At 44.8% G+C, this 22,382-nt stretch overlaps 1 protein-coding gene across 3 annotated transcripts in view; it reads right to left on the bottom strand.

Annotated features, from left to right (window-relative positions):
• The window catches only part of Syde2 (synapse defective Rho GTPase homolog 2), a 33,296-nt gene extending 13,004 nt beyond the window's left edge, over window positions 1–20,292 (bottom strand). The window contains exons 1-4 of one of the 3 annotated variants that reach the window (XM_076933332.1): window positions 18,693–20,292; window positions 9,561–10,241; window positions 6,439–7,529; window positions 2,547–2,673 (exon numbers count right to left, since the gene is read on the bottom strand). In XM_076933332.1, the coding sequence (XP_076789447.1) occupies window positions 2,547–2,673; window positions 6,439–7,529; window positions 9,561–10,241; window positions 18,693–19,875 (3,082 nt within the window). In that variant the 5' untranslated portion in view covers window positions 19,876–20,292. The remainder of the gene's footprint in view (window positions 1–2,546; window positions 2,674–6,438; window positions 7,530–9,560; window positions 10,242–18,692) is intronic. The other 2 variants (XM_034501343.2, XM_034501342.2) reach the window with 2 other exon arrangements.
• Window positions 20,293–22,382: the final 2,090 nt, after the last annotated feature.

Genomic DNA, 22,382 nt, shown 5'->3' with positions numbered 1-22,382 from the left:
CTATAAAGTTTTCCTTTAATGAATTCTTAGAGTGATTCCTTTGCTAATTTTGCAAAGTATGTACTTTCTCATTTTTTAAAGTAATAAGCTGCTCCTTACCAAAAACTTAGAAGTTTCTGAGTTGTTAAAATTTTATGAGCCGGGATGGTGGAACATCGGAGGCAGGAGGATCTCTATGAATGTGAGGTCAGCTTGGTCTACATATAGTGAGTCCCAGGACAGCCAGAACTACAAAGTGAGACCATGTCTCCAAAAAATAAAACAAAAAAGCAACAATACATAAAAAAGGAAAAATACCTTGGTTTGGTTTCTCTTTGTTAGCATTTAGTCTAGGCTCCACCCCATGGTTACCTGGCAACAGCCAGGTGTGCATGACTCTGTATAAAAGGGGCTGGTTGGCCCCCTCCATTCTCTCTTGCCTTCTTGCTTTAGCTCTGTCCTCTCCCTCCTGAACCCTTTCCCTCCCCCATTCCCCTCCCCCCCCATGGATGGCCTCTACTCCTCTATATATTCATATTCTCTCTCTCTCTCTCTCCCTCCCTCCCTCCCTCCCTCCCTCCCTCCCTCCCTCCCTTTCTCTGCCTCTACTACCCTCTCAACTCCCCTCCCCATACCTGAATAAACTCTATTCCTTCTGTGGCTGGTCCCTCAGGGGGAAGGAATGTCTCAGCATGGGCCCGCGGAGTCACCCCCTTCCCCCATACCTTACTGCACCTCCACCAAACATATTCAGTCCTTATCTTTTTATAAAACACAACACTCTTAGTAATCAATTCTCTTAGAGATCAAAGTCACACCATTCAAGATGACAGTAAGCACTCTACGTAAGTCACCCTGCACCCTGAGCCAGAACCTCAACAATTCCCAAAGCCACAATTCTAGAAATAAACTTCTAGTACATACACTATCTCTTCAGATAAATGAACTTTCCTTAAATCCTTACCTAAAATTAATCATGTATAAAATAAGGAAACAAATTAGGAGAGGTAAACATCTATACGTTAAGACAGAGAAAATGTTAGACGACATTTTCAGCAAAAAAAACAAAACTGCCAAAGCACACTGAGGCAGAGGAATCTCACGGAGCATCTAGGGAGGAGAAGGTTTGCTGTCTGGGGTTCGCTTCTCAATGATAATAATAAATCGTGGGTTGGAGGGGATCAAAGAAGGGGCAGAAGATAAGTTTGGTCAGGTGCTGATAACTATGAAAGGCAAGTGCATGGGACAGATGTCTCTCGTGATATTCTGCTTCTGTATTGGCCCCAAAACGTTAGTAATTATAAAGACCCAAGAAATGGTAAGTAAATGTGATGGCTTGTATATGCTTGGCCCAGGAGTGGCACTATTAGGTGTGGCCCTGTTAGAGTAGGTGTGTCACTATGAACATGGGCTTAAGACCCTTAGCTGCCTGGAAGTCAGTTTTCCACTACCAGGCTTCAGGTGAAGATGTAGAACTCTCAGGTCTTACAGTGCCATGCCTGCCTGCATGCTGCCATGCTCCCTCCTTGATGATAATGGACTGAACCTCTGAACCTGTAAGTCAGCCCCTGTTAAATGTTCTCCTTATAAGACTTGCCTTGGTCATGGTGTCTGTTCACAGCAGTAAAACCCTAACTAAGTAAAGAACCGGACTAGGCAGATTATTGGTAAGGTTACAAACAACCTCCCCACAGGCTAATTCAAGTGCCTTTTCCTGTTCTCCTCTCAGAAGTACCCCCCCACCCTCCCATACACACACACACACACACACACACACACACACACACACACACACACACACACCCAAGGATTGAATTCTCAGATACTCTTAAGCTTCTGTTTTTTCAGCACCTCACAGCTGCTAGTACTGTACCCAATACTATGCACGGGGCTATAGTCACCACTGAGACAAGTCTCATGCTGGGTATGACAGTGCTGATCCATAACCCCAACACAAAGCTGAAGCAGGAGGATTGCAAATTTGATGCCAGCTTGAGCTACCTAATGAGATCTTGTCTCAGGGAGCAGAGAGGAACACAGCGCTTCCCACTACAGCTTCCCCTCAGCAGCAGATGAGAACTAAGTTCCCCTGGTTATGTTGCCCCTCACCCGAGATCTCCAAGGTTCCCTGACTTTCTCCCTTTCTCCAGTCCATCAAGTACAGTTGCCAGATTAACATCCCTGAAAATAGCCTTTAATGACTCCAGTCTGCTACTCAAAGCTCTTTAATGGGTCCGTCCCTCTGCCTAGTAAGTAATGTCAGGCTCTTTAAGCCCCTTCCTTTCCATCAGTCGCCTGGCTGCCAGTCAAGCTGACTCCTGTGGCATGCTGCTTCTCTCCTGAAGACATGGGTCTCCTGTAGTGAAATAACCAGGTCTTACTTCCCCGACATTTGATGGCTGTTAAGGAACAGAGTTGCATCTTAATACTTCCCCTCAGAAAATAACAATCAGTAGTTTATAAAGGAAAATAAGACTTCAGAACGAAAGCAAATCAAACATAGGTTATAAAAGAGTATCTCCGCATTCTTTCCTATAGGTGAACACAAAATACGGTCCATGTTTTACCTGTTATTACATTTATATCTGGGTACTGGCTTTCACACAGACCAACAGTCTTGCTGTCCTTCTCAAACGCCTCTCGAAGCTCTTTCTTCACGGCGGCTGAGCCACACAGTCGATACAGGCCTACAACCTAGAAACAAAGCGCCGTGTTACAGAGACGATGAGGAATATGATGGTATAATATAAACCACATGAATCTGACCATCAAAAATACTCTACTGACGCCGGGCAGTAGTGGCGTACGCCTTTAATCCCAGTACTTGTGAGGCAGAGGCAGGCGGATTTCTGAGTTCCAGGCCAGCCTGGTCTACAGAGTGAGTTACAGGACACAGAGAAACCCTGTCTAGAAAAATAAACCAACCAACCAACCAAACAAACAAACAAAAACCTACTGTCATCCTAACACCTCAAATGCAGCTTCTGAAATCTCAAATTAATTAAATACAGTGATGGAAGAGAATAAAGCCTATTTTAGATAAAAAAACAGATAATAAGTAAAACTAAGAAAGTAAAATAAAACCTACTGTAAAATTCATACAGAGTTACACTGACAGTGCCTTCTCTGGAACCTACAATGAACATACTTATAAGGTAAACACTGCTAGAAAGTTCAATACACATCCAGGGAGATGAAGCCAACCTGGGAATGTATCCAGAAAACAGGATGATCCATGCACAGTGCTCCTACCAGCAAGGGGGTCAGTGACACATACGGAAAACCAAGGAACATGCTAGAAAGACAATTCTCATTTTCAAAGTCACAACTGTAGTCCTGACCCATTCATATTGAGAGCAGCAAGTGAGGGCTAGCATATCATCTCAATAAACACACGGTGAGAACCCAGGCAGCTGTGTATACATGGTACATAGACAAACACGCAGGCAAAACACCCATGCACATAAAATAAAATAATTTAAAATGAAAATCCAGATGGCTGGCAGATATAAAATCTAGAGAAGCTGGTTCTCTGTCAGGGTTCAACCTAGCAAATAGAATTCCTTTACTGAGAGAAACCCATAGATAATGAAAGTTTGATATTTTAGGCTATGCTACATTTTGTTTTAGATATATACATGACAAAGAAAATAAAGCCTAGATATTAAATAGGATTAAGGGAAATGCTTCCACAGTAAAAGAAGCCAATTTTACGATAGCCCTTTTGTTATAGGCTCATTTAAGTGTAATAAAATCCTATACTAAGTAAGGAACCATGTATACCTTTGAACTTGAAGACCTGTGACAGATGAAAGCACTATTTAAGACAGTAAACAATAAGTTGATCAAACGGTTTATCCCCAAAGACTCAAATTACAAACAGAGACTTTAAAAAGATGTTTACAGAAGTAAAAAATCTAACCTATGTATCAAAGAAAGGAAGCTTAGGATACAGCCCTCAGTTAAGAGGCTGACACCCTAAGTCATGAACACACACTTGAGCTATCGTGGACAGGCCATGAGTGTGACATCTGCAGTGACCTTTCCATCAGAAGCAAAGGCAACAGCACAGAGAGCATCACAGGAAGTACACGCCTGTGCCACATCCTGTGTCTATGAATCTCAAAAGCAAGAACAGTTACTAACAAAAAGGCAACAAAACACAAGCAGTGGTCATGTATGGTCGTCTGCATGGTGCAGGTATAAAAAACCTCTTTCATCTTGGTCTCTCTCTTCATGTGTGTATGGGTAGGGGGGAGAGTTAAGACTCAAAACAAATGCTTCCTTAAAAATACACAACTTTCTGTTATTTTATTACACAGATAGACATTTGCCCACACATAAATCTGTGGGCTGTGTGCATCCCTGGTGCCCATGGAGACCTGAAGAGGGTTAGGTTCCCTGGAAGTAGAATTATAGACACTTGTGAGCCACCATGCAGTTACTGTGAATCAAATCCAAGTCCTCGGCACGAGCGGCTGGTCCTCTTAACTGCTAAACCGTTACCTCTCTAGGCCCAAAGACTTATTTTTAACTCTATGTGTGTTGGTGCATGAGTGCAGGTTCAGAAGGGTTGGCTTCCCTGGAGCTGGAGTTACAGGCAGGGATGAGCCACCAGACATGGGTGACGGGAATAGAACTTGGGTCCTCTGGTAGAGCAGAAAGAACTCTTAACCACCGAGCCCTCTCTCTAGCTGCCCAAAATACAATTCTCACAGTGTATGGTGGTGCAGTACTTTGGAAGTAGAAGCAGAGGATCAGGAGTTCAAGACCAGCCTCAGCTACCTACCTACGTTTAAAAACAATACACAATTCCAAATACCCTGTGGAAAGCTTTTAGGTCACAAGAAACCTTTATTTTGTGTTACAATCACTTGGTTATTTGTGTTGTGTGAGCACAAGTGTGCCACTGTCCACGTTTGGAGGTCACAGACTCACTTTCTCCCTCCACCATGTAGGTCCCAGGGATCAAACTCAGGTCAATAGCCTTTCCCTGCTGGTCCGGGAAACCTTTCTTTCTTTTTTAATTTTTTTTATTTCCTGTGCACTGATGTTTTACTGCATGTATGTCTGTACGAGGGTGTTAGATCCCTTAGAACCAGAGCTACAGACAGGCGTGAGCTGCCATGTGGGTGCTGGGAACTGAATGTGGATTCTCTGGAAGAGCAAGCAGCCAGTGCTCTTAACCTCTGAGCCATCTCTCCAGCCCCCAGGAAATCTTTTTCAAAAGAAACCTTTCTAGCCTTCTATACAAATAAGAATCACTGCTAAAAGCAGAAGTCTTTATACATCTGTTTTATATATCTTTCAGAAAATAAACTACAATATAATCCTGCCTGAGCTCTTTATTGTAATAAGACATTAAAAAATACCTACTTAATGATTAACTTTAAAGTCTACCTGATCTCCTAGCTCTCTGCACAAGGCTCACATGAGGATAGAAAAGGAAACGGAGAACCTTAGGATAAAATGCACTTGTCTCAAAGTCGGTCCGTAATGTAAACACTGCTCCAAAGAGACAACACAGAGACAGAATCGTGCGTCTGAACTTAAGTTCTCTGAGGTTACGCATCCTGTTTCTGGGTACCATTTTCAAACTGTGTTACAAATAACAGGTTTGTTTCTTCTACAGGTTGCCTTTGCCATCCTGTTTTAGATGCACGGAAAGATGTTTGTACAGTTGAGAGCACTGGCTGCTCTCCCACGGGGGCTTGATTCAATTCCTAACACCTATACAGTTACTCACAACGGCCTAGAAATCTAGTTCTGGGGCACCTAGCACCCTCTTCAGGCCTCTGTGGGCCCCAGGCACATGACACGAGGCAAAATACTCACATACATAAATAATAAAAGTAAAAAACAAAACCAAACGTGGACATGTGTTCTTATCAGTAGGAGCTCTCCTCATCTGTGATGCAGGCCTGGAGTAAAGAACCAAGGAAGTGTGAACACCCGCCAAGTGTGAACACCCGCCAAGTAAGTGTGACTGAGAGTAGGGAATAAGCATGGGGTGAATGAAGCCAGACTCTGGGATCCACTGTTGAACTTCCCCCCAGAATTTCAAAGCGTGCAGAAATTCCTGAGGGCCTTTCTGTGTCATCAGCTTTTCCTTAACAAGTCATTGTAAAGAAATCTAGTCCTTTGCAGTCCTAAAGCCCACACACTTCACAGCGTAAGCTGGAACTGTGTAGCATGCTCTCAAATCACAGCAACAAAAGCTGAGACATGAAACACACTCCAAAATAATGATGGTAATGTTGATGGTGGTGTGGTTGTGGTGATGGTGATGGTGGTGATGATGATGATAGTGGTGGTGGTGGTGGTGGTGATGGTGATGATGTAATGCGGGGCTGGGGAAATGTCTAAATCCTTTTTTCCCCTTAGCCTTTCCTTGAATCTCTTTTCCTAAGACTTAACCAATCAAACAATAAAGGGGAAAGCAGGAAAATGGTACACTACCTGACAGCCTCTCTTTTCAATCTCCATGATACATTTCTGTATCAGCAGTGGCACCATCAAGCCGACATTTTCTTTTTCTACAACTTTTTGAATGTCGACTCCGAACATCACTGATTCTCGGTTCTTATCCAGGCCATGGAGAGAATTCTCCCACTGCTCCATCAGGGTCACCTTGACGTAAATAAGCCCTCTTGGCTCCAGCTTGACGGCCAGCTGATGTGTTTTTGTCACTCTGAATAAAGCGGGCAGGACGACTGTGCCGTGACAGCACACGCGGTTCCTCCTGGGAGTGGGCTCCCAGCTGAACACCACCAGCTTCAGATGCTGTGCGTTTTCAACCTCGATGTTGAAAGTGTGGTCCATGTCTAAGAACGTCGTCCTACAGGTGAGCAGAGCTGTCCTGGCTTTGTTTACTGAGTCTACCTGAATGGCACAAAAGACATCTTTCGAATCTATCCGGGGTGGTTTCAAACCCTCTGCTCCGTAGAAGTGCACGCTCATGAGACCGGATATATACTGAGAGCATCTGGGTTGATCCGCAAAGCTATAGTGTCTAAAGGCACCAATGTCTACATCATTTTTGCTACAACTGCTTGGAATGGTTTCTCTCCCTTTCCCAACTTTGTGCTCAGATCCGTGCTTGTTAGATCTAGTTCTAAGCTCGGGTGAGTCTCCGTCGCTGAGGTACCCACCCTTACAGGAATACTTCGAGCTCCCGAGGGGTTTCTTCTGGTAGCTGTGTTGAGAGGATACGGTGGTATCCAGATGGTACCGGCTTATCACGTTCCTGGTTGGGTTCCCGGAAGTCAGAATGACACCCTGAGGAATTTCTCCACAGTTCCATTTAGACAAAGGAGGGGTACTCTCTGGACTGTTCATGTAGTGTAAGGCTCCCCGGGCACCCAGCTTCCGGCTGAACTCTGGTAACCTTTTCATTTTCATAGAAAGTTTCCTCACAGTGCGTGGAGACTTTATTTTATCTGGTAAAGACCAGGTAATCGAACTGCCTTTCTTCACAGGGCTGGGGCTTGGAGAACATGGCTCCATTGCTCTCAGTTCAGTCCTATTTGTAGAGACTAAGATCCCGGGGCCTTAAAAAGCAGAGAGAACAGTGTTACAAAGAGAAGCAACCGACTTCCTGTTCTACTCCTGTTCTATTCTTACTGTAGAAGCAAACTGGTTCTCACCTACACTGAGACACCCACATACTCAGCGGGGTCTCCATCGAAGCACAGAGCTGGATTCGCTAAGAGGATGTGACCCCTGCCCACCTGCTGTTCTGAAGCCTGGGATGCAGGGTCCCAGGCTCGTTGTACACGTTTCCCTTTGCAGTGAGTGCAGAACCTGAAATGGTGGCTTAAGTTTTGGAGGAACTAGAAAAGGCTCCATCTCGGTACATTCAGCCAGAAACTGAGCTCCAACACACAACACTGCATCTGTATTTATACCCTCTAAAGCCAAGTGTTGTTGATTTAAAAAAAGAAGTTAAAAACCAAATAAGTCTGTGATTTGGGCAGCAAAGAGGCCTTCTTTGTTCTAAAAGTCTATTAGGATATTGTATATCCAATTAAACTTCCTGGTGAGCTGGTTCTGGTGAAGCGGTGATAGAATATGCTAACTGCTAAACTTTTCCATTAGAAAGAATGGATGAATCAATTTCATTTTTGAGTTTGTACATGTTCCCAGTAAGTTTTCAAATTAATCCAACAAAATAAAAATGTTCTGAAATATGTAAGTTAATATTTCCTTTAAAAAAAAAAACAATGTAATATCATTACAATGATTTAATATTTCATTTTCGGGCTTTGTCTACTCCTTCAGATAAAGATCTAATAATCTTAATACCAGAATTTAATCTTGGCAAAACTACTTCAGTGTTAAAATGTGAACACGTTTATTTGTTCAGAATCAGTAGACTAAATGACCTTTCTTAAAAGCATTAACAAAAAGTCTCCTCCCACCCATCTCTATAGCCTAATAACAATATTATCTGTATATAGAACAATGACTATTTTAAGTATGCATACTGGGCTTTTCTGGTAAACAGCTAGTAAGGAATGAAGTATGAAGTATGGGACAAAACATGCCTTGTACTGCCTATCACCACATAGTCCCCCTGGCTCACTGGCCTAGAACACTGTGTAGTAATCAGGGTCCTGCTTCACCTAACATGAACACACACACACACAATTATTATAACCTAGAAAAGCTACCTAGTATATTAAACTGCTTTGCGTTTTCCTAAACTACTAAGGAATATTCTGTTTCTTTTTATCAACAGTTAGTGTCTACTGTCATTCACTGTTAAAGTGAAGTATTTTATATGTTGGAGCTTCTACTGCAGACAAGGGGAAATTCATTACTACAGAAATGCGGGGCTGAGAAGACGGTTCCCGGAGCAGTGCGCACTGCATAAGCGTCAAGAGCCTCCATTCAAACCCTCAGAACGCGAGTGAAGTCGGGTGTGCCTGTGTGGTCTGCAGTCATGTGAAGTCGGGTGTGCTTGTGTGGTCTGTAGTCACGTCCCTGCAGTGAGACAGGAGGTGGAAGCACATGGCACATGCAGAGGTGACTGATAGAAGGAGACCTGCCTCAAACAAGGAGGCAGATGAGGACAGACACCCAAGGCTGTCCCTGACCCCATGAGTTCTGTAGAATACGCGTGCCCCAACCTACACACAAGAACCAGCATGTGCACACACAGGCCTGTGTGACTGCAAAATGGCTTTGATTCTTAAAATTCAATAAAATTTAAAAACATAAAATCCGTTTTTCATTGAAACTACAATTTTACCAAGAAAATCACAGAACAGCTATGAGAAGCAAGTATAAAATGAAAAAAAAAATGCTTAAATATGCAAAATTATGTACCAAGCCATAGGTGTTGGATCCTCAGGGAGTTACAGGTGGCTTTGATCGTGAGCCAACTAATGTGGGTGTTAGGACCTACACTCAGGGCAGCAAGCTCTCTTAATGCTAAGCCATCTCTCTCCAGGCCTGAGGTACTTTCACTTTATAAGGACAGAGTGTAAGACACACACAGCAGGCATCATCCATGTGCAGGGTTAACAACTACCGAAGACCTGAAAAGGAAGAAATCTCAAGTGTACAGTAACTTTTACCTGTAAAAGCAGATTTCAACACGGGGCCATCCTCTGCCGTGGGGCTTCCTTGTGTCCTGTATCCTAACCTTTGTTTGCATTGCTGAATAATTTCTGTAGAATGAATGGAATCTACAGAGTTAATTCCATTTGACTGTGAGGTCTGGACATCACCTCTGTGTTGGGTAGGACACAGCAAGTCTTCACTATGAGGCTCCACCTTCATCAGGTCTCTGGCAGGCAACATGCTCACACTGACAGCGGGGAGCTTCAGGGTAGTGGCGTTTGTCTCCTCAAGATTCAAGACGTGTGCTATGCCCAAGCTGTCATCCTCGGGGATGGGATTATACCATATTTCTCCTTCATCATCCGCGTCATTGTCCTCGCTAAAGGCTGAAGAGCCGTTTCTTGATAACGGAGAGCTGGCAGCATTACACACAACGTGTGTGCAGTATCCCCTGTGGGATGTACAGACAGGCTGATGCCTGGGCGGAGACACAGGGGAGCGGGAGAAATAATGCCTGTCCTGGCTTTGCTTATTCTCCTCCAGACTCTGAGACCTCAGAGTGCTCTGATACAGCCAATTGCGCTTCTTTGAAACAGTGATGTTGTTAAGGTGACCTCTAAGCTCAGTGTTACCCCTTATATCTTCAGGTTCTCGTTTCTTCAGTGGAGACCCATAGACATTCTCAAATAAGTCTGCTTCAAAGGACAAAAAAGAACACAGATGAAAGACATGTCACTGCAGACCAGGTATTAAAATGTTTAAAAATAAAAGTGACATTAATCATATTCATAGATCAAAACCAAACCACAAAACTAATTTTTCCATTGAAATATAATTTCAACTTAGAAATCCAAATGGATATATAAGTGTTATGAAATTCTAAGAAAAAAATACAAGCTAGCACTGTCTTTATTATAAAACACAATGTTGCGCAAGTCTTACCATAATAAAATATATTAAAATAATTTTTAGAAAGTTCCAAAAGAACACTTTTTAATACAATAGTACATTTTAATTGCTATCTGAATAATACCAACTCATGATATATCATGACAACTACAAGTATCATTCTTTTTCTTTTATAAAGGTTAATTTTTTAATAAAAACCTTTCAATTTTAACAAAGCTTAAAAATGTCAATTAAAGCACAATCCTAAAGAGCAAATAAATACTGAACAGAATAGCCCTTTCCCGAGATCCAGTGAAGGCCCCAGATACTTATATCTGTGTATATGTCAGCATAGTGTTACAGTGCTGTAAGAATATATTACTTGTAACTAAGGAAGACTATGCTTCCAAAGAGTTGTGTTAAGTGGCAGCCAGTAAGTTAAGCACACCTCTATGACAAGAGTTCATTTGTGGAAATCTGAGGTTGTGCCATGTTTTTAAAGTATGCCATTGCAGTGTCGTGATGCTCTGAACGTAGCGATAAGAGCTCCTACTATGTAAGTCATTGATTTACTCAGTGAGTGACTACTATGTGCTGGGCAGGAGAGGGAAAGCAGCAAGGAAGCTGTAAATTCCCTGACCTCTGCAGCAGTGGTCCTCAACTTTCCTGATGCTGCGACCCTTTAATACAGCTCCTCATGTTGTGGTGACCCCAACCATAAACATTTCTCATTGCTACTCTGTAACTATACTTTTGCATCGTAATATAAATAAATATCTGTGTTTTCCAATGGTCTTAAGCAACCCCCATGAAAGGGTCATCTAACTCCTGTGACCCACAAGTTGAGAACAACTGCTCTAAAGCAATCCTTTGCGTCTAAGACATGTTCAAACCCAAGCCTAACCTAAAGCTAGCACTTTTACCCTGTTACCTACAAACAGTAGGGAAGAGACCCTCACTGAACATGGCATTTTACCTTATAGGGCAGCTGCTGATAAAGCTGCTGATTGAAGCTATGCTTGAAATTGACTGAAAACTGAAACTTCTCCTTAGAACAGCCAGGGAGCTTGTCTGGACCACCCAGCTGGTAAATGGAAGAGACTGCTTTCTAACTTTGACTCACACCTTGCAGAAGCCTGGGAAGAAAGGATCATCTCTCCACCATCCAGGACTGCAGATGCAAACCTGGCATGTACTCATCACCCTGAAATGATTTTGATTTCCTTTTCAACATTTTTAATTAATGAAAACTTGATTCAAGCATCTGTCTTTGGGGCTGGAGAGAGAGTTCAGTTGTTAAGATGATGCTCTTGCAGAAGAGCCAACCTGGATTCCCAGCACCCACATCAGGAAGCCTACAGCCCCTGTAGCTCCAGATACACAGACACATAACTGAAAAATCAGCCAGGCCTGGTGGCTCACAATCCCGGCAGAGGAAGAGGCAGGCAGATCTCTGAGTTCAAGTCCAGACAGGTCTACAGAGCGAGTTCCAGGATAGCCAGGGCTATACAGATAAACTCTGTCTTAAGAAAACAATAAATTAAATAAAAAGAAAATCTATTATTTAAAAATTTTCATTCTTCAGTTCCCTCTCCTTCCCATCCAAAGATAACAAGCACAAGGCCAGGAGTTACTGGAGCTTTGGGCTCCCAGGGATCACGTGTTCCTGCCTAGAACACCAAAAGCTAGATCCTGAGTCAGTCCACAGCGCTTCTTATGTAATAGCATACCAGACCTGTGAGGGACACTGTTTCACACAGTTCTGACACAATTACAAAGTCGAAGCCAGAAGTCACATCTTGTTTGTCTTCTCAGAGCTCCTTAACAACACCCAAACATGTATCTAGTTGGATACATTGTTTTGTGCGCTATCATTGTTTTTCACATCATACATACTCTACACCATGCCTGATAGGTGCCTGCATGTACTTACTACATTCCAATGAGCTGCAATAAGAAAAATAAAGCTTCTAGCATCCTATATCTAAGCAAGCCAATGTGTCGAATGAAAACGTAATACTAAAAGGAGTAGTTACACTGTGAGACACCGGAGTGGTTTTATTCCTGTGTGTGTAGTATATGAACATGTGTGGTTTTATTCCTGTGTGTATGAGCAAGTGAACATGTGTGTGCACCCATGTAAAGCAGAAACTGGCAGCAGGGTCCCCTGGAACTGGAGTTACGGAAGGTTGTGATCCACCATGTGAGCATTGAGAACCAAACCCACCCCTACTCCCCACCCCTCACCCCCCCACACACACACACACCTCCCCCTGTGCTCTTCCCTGCTAAGCCTTCTCTCTGGCCCTCCATCTGCTTTACCGAGATAGGGTCTCTCACTGAATCTGAAAGGCCCTGTGCAATCTTCTCTCCCTTCCCTTCCATGCTAAAAGTAACACCCAAGTCAGCTGCACCGATTTGGGAGTTAGATTTTGCTTCATATTATAGGTACACAAGAAGATGTAAGTAACAAAAATAAGTATACAAAATTGCAGGGCAAAAAAGCACTCTCTTGCAACTATACAGGCTGACTGATATAACTTAAAGGTTCTAATAAAAGTGATTTTACTTTGAAAGTCTGTAAGATAATTACAACAATACAGAGATACAGAGAAAAGCAGGATACAAAGTGAGAGGTAAACTGCTTGAGCCAATTTTATTTTCTCAATAACTATTTCATAATAAAGCCAGATACTTTAGGATTAGTGATCACTTAGCTACTCAGTAATTAACCCCTATCTCAAACTAACAGCAGACTAAGCACTTGTGCATCTCAACATTAGCTGAAAATGTACAGCATCCATGGATGGGTATCTTTTCATCTTTTTAAAATCTCTACTGAAAGTAGTGGTGTCCTTCCTTCTCTTAAAAAAAAAAATACAAACAAAATTATTCTTATAAGCATTGGATATTAAAGTCTATGCTTAGGTTTTCTTTAAGAAAATTGAACCTCTGTGTGCATTTCCCAGATAAATCCAAAAGCAAGTGAAGGGTAAGGAAAGACACTTTTTCTTTTTCTCCCCTTGTGACTGGCAATAAAAACCCTCAAGCAAACTATATGCTCACTTTCGAGACTGAAAAAGTAGAAAGGAATACCTTGAGATCATTTTCAATTCTACAAAAGTAACAGGAGGCACTGAGAGGGCAGCACGGAAGAGGCCAGCAGAATTAGTAAGTGTGGCGGGGGTGGGGTGCTGGCTAGCTCAGCCTCAAAGCTCCCCCAGGCTCACTCCTCAGCTTTCCATCTGCTCACACCACCAGCATCCTGATGACCAGGGGAAAGGCAGCATCCCCGCAGCGCCTGCCAAGCACACACAGAACTCAACTCTGCTCCTGTTCTCACAGCAGCCCAAGGAAAGGGGCCACCAGAGGTTGAGAAACTGCTACGGTCAAGGAAATAGTAACAATTCTGTCCAAAACCCAGGTTCTGTTAACCACCATTCCCAAACGCTCCCCTCTCTGGAAGGCCCTAAAATCACTAGTATTGATTGGTGGGAGATGGGATCAATTAAGACGACTGCAAGCACTAACTATTCAAACTGAGATTGAAGCAGACAGAGCTCTGTGCTTTGCCCTAAGTGGGGTCAGTTTAAGTATCAAGTATTAAGTAAGTCCTAAACTGAGGAACAGGAGAACTCCAGATCCTTCCTAAAGTGGGGCCTTCCAAACAGCACCACCTACCTACTGAGGCCTGTGATGAGAGTCTGCTCCTAGGCCCTGCCCACACCTACTGAATCTGAACTTTAAGGAGGTTTTCCAGGAATCCAGATGCACATGGTTTGAAAAGTGTCCTTCTCTAACAGTGAACACTACACCTTCAGCAAGGGCCTGAAAACTTCATAAGTTCTCAAGGAACAAACGGACACCTCTTAGATTGGAAATCTCTGATCTAGAAGCACAGGACTTCCAAACCAACACGACACGACTTTCTGCTGATTTTGTAATTCTCAAAAGTTTTCCAGCTACCAGCAACTCCAATGTTCCGTGGCACTCTTCCAAAACAACAAAACAAAAAATGCTGCACTTGCTTCCAAAGGCCGGAAGGCCAAACTTTCTCAGCGCAGGATTTAAAGCCAGAAGATTGTCAGAAACCGTTCATTAATGTTGGGGGTGCTGGTGGAACAGGGCTCCCCCCACCCCCAGTCAAAAATGATAAATGAAACCAGAGTCTCAAATACTTCAAAAAAGATTCAGATGGGAATCTTATCTCCCTATCAACCTCAGTTAAGATGGTTAAATATCATGCTAACAGGGGGTCTGGAAAGATGGTTGAGCCTTTAAGAGGACCCTCTTCTCTTCCAGAGGACCCAGGTTCTATTCCCAGCCCCCTACATGGCAGCTAACAACCATTTCTAACTGTGTGGGCCCCAGGCATGCTAGTGGCACACTAGTAAAACAGCCATACACATAAAATCAAAGTAAATAACTTTTTAAAAAGAGAAAGGGGGAGGAGAGAATGTGAGAAAGAGAAGAAAGAGGGATGGAGGCAGGGCTGGGAATGAAGGCACCCAACACTCAGGAGACAGGCAGATCTGGGTAAGCTCCAGGCCAGCCTGTTCAACACAGTGAATTCCAGGGCTATGCAGAGAAACTCTTACCTCCAAAAACCAAAACAACAAACAAAAAAGATCATACAAACCGGGATCTGAGGCTATGACTCAGTGGGTACAGTGTTTGCCTAGCATTCATAAAGCCCTGGGCTGTATCCCCTGTACATCACAATCACGCACAGGTCTGTAGTTCAAGACCAGCACTGGCTACGACAACGACAACAACAAAAAATCGTGCCATCTAATTAACACTACGTTAAAATTTTTTTAGGTAAATTATTAACAGTTAACTATCCTAAGTGTCTCCTTTCACAGAAGCAAAAATGGAATCATAGAGACTAAGTACACTTTTCACACAATTAACAGCCGAAATAGCCCGACTGGTGCTCCAAAATATATTTCTAAAACTCACATGCTAATTAGGACTTTTCAGATAAAGACGTATAATGACGTAGAGTTGGCAAATAAACTATAGCCCCTTCATCATCTGAAGGCTTGCAGAAACTTGACAATATTTACTATGTGTAATGACCTAGGATTTCTTAGATAATCGTCTCAATTAGAACAAATTGGCCAATCTGTGAACACTGCAACAAACACACTTAAACCCATCTGGCTGAAGGCTCTCTAATGCCATGACAAGCACAATGGTTCTTGGTTGGAGCTGGAAATCAACACCAATAACCACTGTTGTCTGCATTTGTTTGTCATAATAGTCTCCAAACATTTTTAAAATGCTCAGATTTAGGTATCTCTAGCCCATTGCATATCTATCACAGACTCTGCCTTTTAATTTTATTTGTGAGGAAAACATCCATATGAATATATCCAGAAAATGTGATATAAACCCTTTAAAATACTTAAATCTTTTGTACACCTGAGGATGGACGTGCTGCTGAAAACAGAGTGTATACCTTTTCAAAACAACAGCTGTAATGTGCTCATTTTATCCTCTTTTGTGTGTTGAGGGAGGAGAGTGGACCTGAACCCAAACCCAGGTCTTGATCCTACTAAGCACAGACTCTCCCACCAAACTACACGAACAACCCAACAAAAGGACTCAAAAAGTACTCCAAGTAACATTTAGGTGACGGTGCCCAGCAAGGCTGGAGAGAGGGCTCAGCAATAAAGAACACTTGTTCTTGCAAAGGACCTAGGTTCGATTCCCAGCATCCACGTGAAGGCTCACGGCTATCTATTATTCCAGTTGCAGAGGATCTGATGCCCTCCCTCCAAGATCCCAGGCAGGCATGTAGTCAGTGTACATCAATATGTACAAGCATGTGGTGCATATACATACATGCCCACAAAACACCCATACACACAAAATACACCTTAAAAACATATTTTAGTTGAAAAGGGAACTAAATTAAATTATCATTAAATTTTTTAATAATAATAATAATGCCTATGCTAGGAATCCCCTGAAGGAAGACACTTAGCCCTCTAAACTGTGTTTTATTAAAGTCCACCCATCTTGTCAGGCCAAGCCATTTAATGAATTAATTGGATCAAGCCTCTAGAGAATTCAGAGCCTCTTTGACCTTATATGGAGGTTTCTGAGTCATGAGAACCGAGTTTGAATCCACAGGACGGTCTGGGTCTACGCAGCTGCAAGAAACATTCATCAGACTCCTCCACCTCCAGGTTCCTCTGCTGATGAACGACCACGGCCCCATCTTGGGTAGGGCAGAGGATGGAAGTAAAACTTGTAAAAGAATCCAGAATTCTAGGACCAGCAAACCAAGAAAGCCTGTTGTAACTATCCACATCCTTAGATAGCTAAGAACTATTCTGCTGTGTTCAGCCACTGAAGAGTTAATGTGTGATCAGAAAGCAACGCTGAGGAAGGAGACTGCGGCAGCTTTAGGGGAGATTTCCTATAAAACACGGCGGCAGTGGATGCAATATTTGGTTTTAATTTCTTTTGACGTTATTAACGCTTCCAGATTTAAACTCAAAATGGAAGAAGCAACAAATTCATCCTATGAAGAAATATATACTTAACTCCCTGAATATTTGCCCCGTTACCAAAGTAATTCGATGGTGAATGTTTTTACATAGTTTTGTTATCAGTGAAATTTATCATACAGAGTCAAAGGAGCTTAAAGGTTGTGAATGTAAGTTTTTTTTTATTACAAGTACTTTAGATCTGGGGGAAATTATTATACTATTATTATTTTTATTGTTATTATTATGCTGTGAGCTTGGAAAAGTGCACCTCTCTTCACAAAGACCGTCCACTATTCCTTTATTCTGGTGAAATAGAATTATAATCTATTGTTGAATGCATATTGTCTATATAGAATATATTGTCTATATATTAAACAAAATCATCTTTTAGTTATAACTTTGTTTCTCCCCACATTTGCGTTTATTGTTTAAAGTTAGTGTGCAGTAGCCCAACCCTGTGGGCCCTGTGATCTCTTTTTTTCTTTTTTTAAAATACAGCATCTTACTCTGCGGGCCACACGGAACTTGAGCTTACAGAGGTGCACCTGCCTCTGTGTCCAGAGTGCTGGGATTAAAGGCCCGAGCAACCACAGCTGGGCTGGGTGTGCATTCTTCCATGAAAGCCCCAAATACTTCCAGTACTTAAGTATTTTTACAACTCCTCACTGAAAGTTTCTGCTTTTAAGGGGGTGTCAAGACGCCACATGGTTTTGATTCACCAGAGAATTTTGAGGAGAATCAACAAAATTCAGAGATTTCTAAAACTAGACCCTCAGTGATAATTAAAAAACATGCACATAGCAAACCAAAGGTCTTGGATACTATATAAGGACAACCAGACTTTAATTTCTTTTTTCTACTATAAATAGTGTTTTCTAAGTTTTCAAGCGACCTTAGGTGCTTGGACTCGGCCCTGAGTGGCATTTGTTTTCATTACAGTAACATTCTCCTAGGTGTTCTACAAGTGAACGGAATCTTAGCTTTGGATTAAGTTTGTGGTGTGTGTGTGCGCGCGTGCGTGCGTGTGCACATGTGTGTGCATCCGGCATGCCCACGTATATGTCTAAGCTCAAGTATGTGGGTGAGAAGAAAAACAGCCTAATAAGTAAAATGACAGTTTATGAAGCCTATAAAATTCTACCTTGGATCGAATTCAGACTCACAAACTTCCCAAGTCTTTGCCTAGAGCTACACAGAAAAAGAAAATCAAAGCCGTGCTCCCGCTCCCCCCTCCCGCCCCCAACCACCCCCGGCCTCAAAACCTACAGAAAAAGCATGTAAAGGACTTAAAACCCTTATTCACTGTTGTCCTGAGGGAGGGGACACGCTGACTCTTGGAGAAAAAATTCCGAAAAGGGAAAGAAGGAAAAAGCAGGAAGAGGGGGGGAGGAGGACAAGGGGGAGAGCGCGAACACAAGATTTATGCATGACATTGGCAGGGTCACGCGACTGGCGGAGGCAGAAGCCCACTGGGTAAACAGCACACCAGTGGTTCTCAACCTATGGGTCTCGACCCCTGTGGTGACTGAACTACTTTTTCACTGGGCTCGCCTAAGACCATTGAAAAATACTGAGATTTACATTACAGCTCATAACTATAGCAAAATTACGGTTACGAAGTAGCAAAGAAAGTAATTTTACAGTTGGGGGGTCCCCATAATATGAGGCACTAAATTAGAGGGTCACAGCATCAGGAAGGCTGAGAATCACTCCATTAGAGGCTCACGGCGTGGCTCAGCATATCGGCTGCAATACCTGTCAGTGTGATTCTTTGGTCCGTTGTCACCGAGAGGACGTGGTTTTCATGCACTTTCCAACTGCCCAAATTTGGAGAGGTTGCCTGCGCTCCGGGAACTTTGGGTGCTGTCCCACGAGCGCGACCCTTCATCCCCAGGGACAGCAGACGTCCTTTGTACATCCACTTCTGCAGTTTCTTGACAGTCACCGCAGGTGGCTTGAGGAGGGGAAGCTCCTCGGGATGGTCTTCTTGGCTGCTGGATATCACAGAGGTCCCCGCAGGATCCTTAAAGGGACGTCCCGAGGACCGGCTGGGGTCATGGCAGATGGGAGGCAGGAGAGCAGCGGACGTAGCAGCCCGGTGACTGCCCCGGTTCCAGCCGTCCATCCCACCTCCACGTGGCTGGGGCTCGTCCCTGTCCCTGTGCGCACTGCACCTGATCCAGCTGTCGCTCGCCCACCGCTGGAGCAGAGGCGGCTGCGGGCTCACGCGGAGGCTCTCGAGACTTCTGCAACTGGACAGCTGCATCCGAGGACTGGGAGGCCGTCCCACTCTCGACTCCGGCGGAGGCGACCGGGGCGGGGACACCTGCAGCGGAGGGCGGTCGCCGCCTCGGGGGCTGCAGGCTGGGCGCACGGCTGCGCCGCGGGGGAGAGGCGGCTGCTGGCCCAGAGCCCGGGTTCCCGCGGGTCCGCCCCGCCGCGTGCCCGAGTCAGGGGGCAGGTCGTGCATGGCCTGGATCAGCAGATAATAGGCCTCTCGCAACTGGGTCTGCAGCCTGCCGGTCTCCAGGCGGCCGCCCTCCATCCCCGGGGAGGAGCCCGCCGCTTGGGAAGGCGAGGCCCGCAGCGCCTCCGCCCCATCGGGCGCGCAGCCCGCGGGCAGGTTTTCGTAGTAGTCGGCGCCCTCGTCCTCCCCGTCGTCGCTGCTGCCTTCGGTGCCTGGGGAAGCGCGAGCAAACGCGCGGCCCGGAGCGGCGGCCTCCGGAGCCCCGCGAGACCATGGGACCCGCGCGCCTGGCTGCTCGGAGGGCGCCCGGGTCGCCCACGCGGGCGGCTCCATGCCGGGGCCCGCGAGCTCGCGGGACGGCGAGCGTCCCTCGGAGAGCGAGGCCGCTACGGCGTCCGCGTGCAGCCCGAGCGCCCCAGGACCGCGCCGCTCCCCGAGCCGGCCGAGCGTCCTGCGCAGGGGCTCCGCCATGCGCGCCGCCTTAGCAGCCCGGCTCGCCCGGGGCGCGGGGCGGGCTCCGAGTCCCGCGCGGGCGGAGGCGGCGGCTCTCCATGACCGCAGCCGGTCCTCGCCAGCTCCTCACATACTTGGCATAACTCTGCAGCGGCGGGTCGGCGGAGCGGGGGGTGGGGGGGTGCGGGCGCCGCAGCGCGCATGCCCCGGAACTGGAGCCGCGACGGGGCGCGCGGGCCAACACGCGGCGTTCCCGAGGTGGGCGCTCCGGGGGCGGGGCCAGCGAGGCCGCGGAGAGGGAAAAGGTGGAGCGGGTCCCGCTGCCACCCCGCCACCCTCCCCGGCCCCTCCCCGCTGCCCCCTGCGCGAGGCGTGGCTCCGGTGCAGCAAGTCCTAGCTTGAGAGTAACAAAGACTGTTTGGACCGACCCAGTGAGTGCAGGTGTATCTCACTGGAGCGATGTTCCAGAGATGTTCTGATCGGTTCCCTGCTCCCCGGAGCTGCTGGAAAGGAATTTGCCGGGCTGGAGAGATCGCTCAGCTGTTAGGATCTCTGGCTGCTCTTGTGTGGGACACTGATTCGATCCTCAGCCCCGGTAGCTCACGGGACTCCAGCGTCACGTCAGGGCTTCCGATGCCCTCTTCTGGCCTCCTCTGGCACCCAATATGCTTGTTGTAAGCCGACGTAGGTGCAGGTAAAACAACCATGCACATAAAAATAAATAATAAAAAAGGGAATTTGCAGCAAATCCTTTCGATAAGGATTTTTTTCAAAAAAAAAAAAAATCCTGTATGTTCTAAATCACTCTTTAAATCTGTTTTTCCTTCGGTAAAAATGATGCCTGCTCATCCAACGTTAATCCCTAGATCAAACAAAACTTGTTCAATGGAACCACAGATAAGAGCCCTGTGTATGACTACCAAACTAAAAACACTAGTTTGCAGCTTTTAAATGTAAAAATGCTAACTGAGATTCAGTGTTGAGAAACAGCTGAGTCGAAACAGAGAAAGGGTAGAATTTAGAAATACCTACTCTCATAAAAGAGGAAGGCCCGTGCTCAGTATAGCAAAACCAAACCCCAGTAACTGATAAGAATCAGTATTGCTATCATCTCTGATTTCAGCTATACTTTTTAGTTTTTATGTATTAGGAATGACCTTTGAGTTACTCGTACCACACCAATATCTAGCACATACTTGCACTTAGTAGGTACTCAAGACCTCAAAAATTGGTAGCTAAGTAAATGGTTCTTACTTATTCCAGTGGTCCTCCGTGTAAGCCCTGCTGTCTTCTGTACCTAAAGGCTCCATCCATCCTCTAAGTCCTCTTGGGTCTGTGCTCCGCTTGTTAGAGCCTGGCTCTCTGGAGTAATTTCCCCTGTATCTGTATGTGTGTAATCTTACCCGTCCTAGGCTTGGTGAGGTGGTATACTTGCTTGTAATGTCAGGGATGTGGAAGGAGAAGGCATAGGGTGGAGGCAGTTGGAGGGCAGACCCTCCCTCAAAAACTAAACAAAGGAACAAAGGAACTGACAGGAGTGCCCACAGGTAAAGGTGAAGCCTTCAAGCCTAAAGATTTGAATCAGTTGTATCAAGACCCACACCCTGGAGAAGGGGAGCCATTTCTTTCTGACCTGTGACACACTCCAAAACACTGGGATGCAGAGAGGAGGTGGAAGGTGCTCATCCTTATCTTCACCATGGAGTCAACTACCAGATGGACTTGGTCTCAAGTTCTACCAAACTCCAAGAGTTCTTGTTACTATCCAGCACACACTCACCACACACACACACACACACACACACACACACACACTTACCAAACACACCACACATACACTACACACACAACACATATACCACACAACACACACACACACTTACCAAACACACCACACATACACTACACACACAACACATACACCACACACACAACACATACACCACACAACACACACACACTTACCAAACACCACATATACACTACACACACAACACATACACCACACAACACACACACATTCAGATACAAACACCTATATACCACACACACACACCATACACAACACACACACACACACAAACATTTACCAAACACACCACACATACACCACACACACAACACATACACCACACACACAAACACATACACACATATACCACACATACACTCCATTCATACACATACCACATACACCACACACAACACACATGCATACAAATACACACAAACACACATATATACCACATATATACCACACACACCATACATAACACATGTACACCACACACATACACTACACAAACACATCACACATATACGCATACTACCCATACACCATGCATACAACACATACACCTCACACATGTATGAACACACAAAAATCGTCATATATTTGTCAGAACAGATTGTTGCAGTTTTTTGTTTTATATAATTTGTATGCACATTCTGTCTGTCTTATAAGAAAATTCAAAATTCACCCACTTCCTGAGGACAGAAACTATAATCCCCTGGTGTATTATGGT

Source organism: Arvicanthis niloticus, chromosome 4 (assembly GCF_011762505.2).
Source record: "Arvicanthis niloticus isolate mArvNil1 chromosome 4, mArvNil1.pat.X, whole genome shotgun sequence".
Lineage (NCBI taxonomy): Eukaryota > Metazoa > Chordata > Mammalia > Rodentia > Muridae > Arvicanthis > Arvicanthis niloticus.
This window is presented reverse-complemented; position numbering and strand designations above follow the sequence as displayed.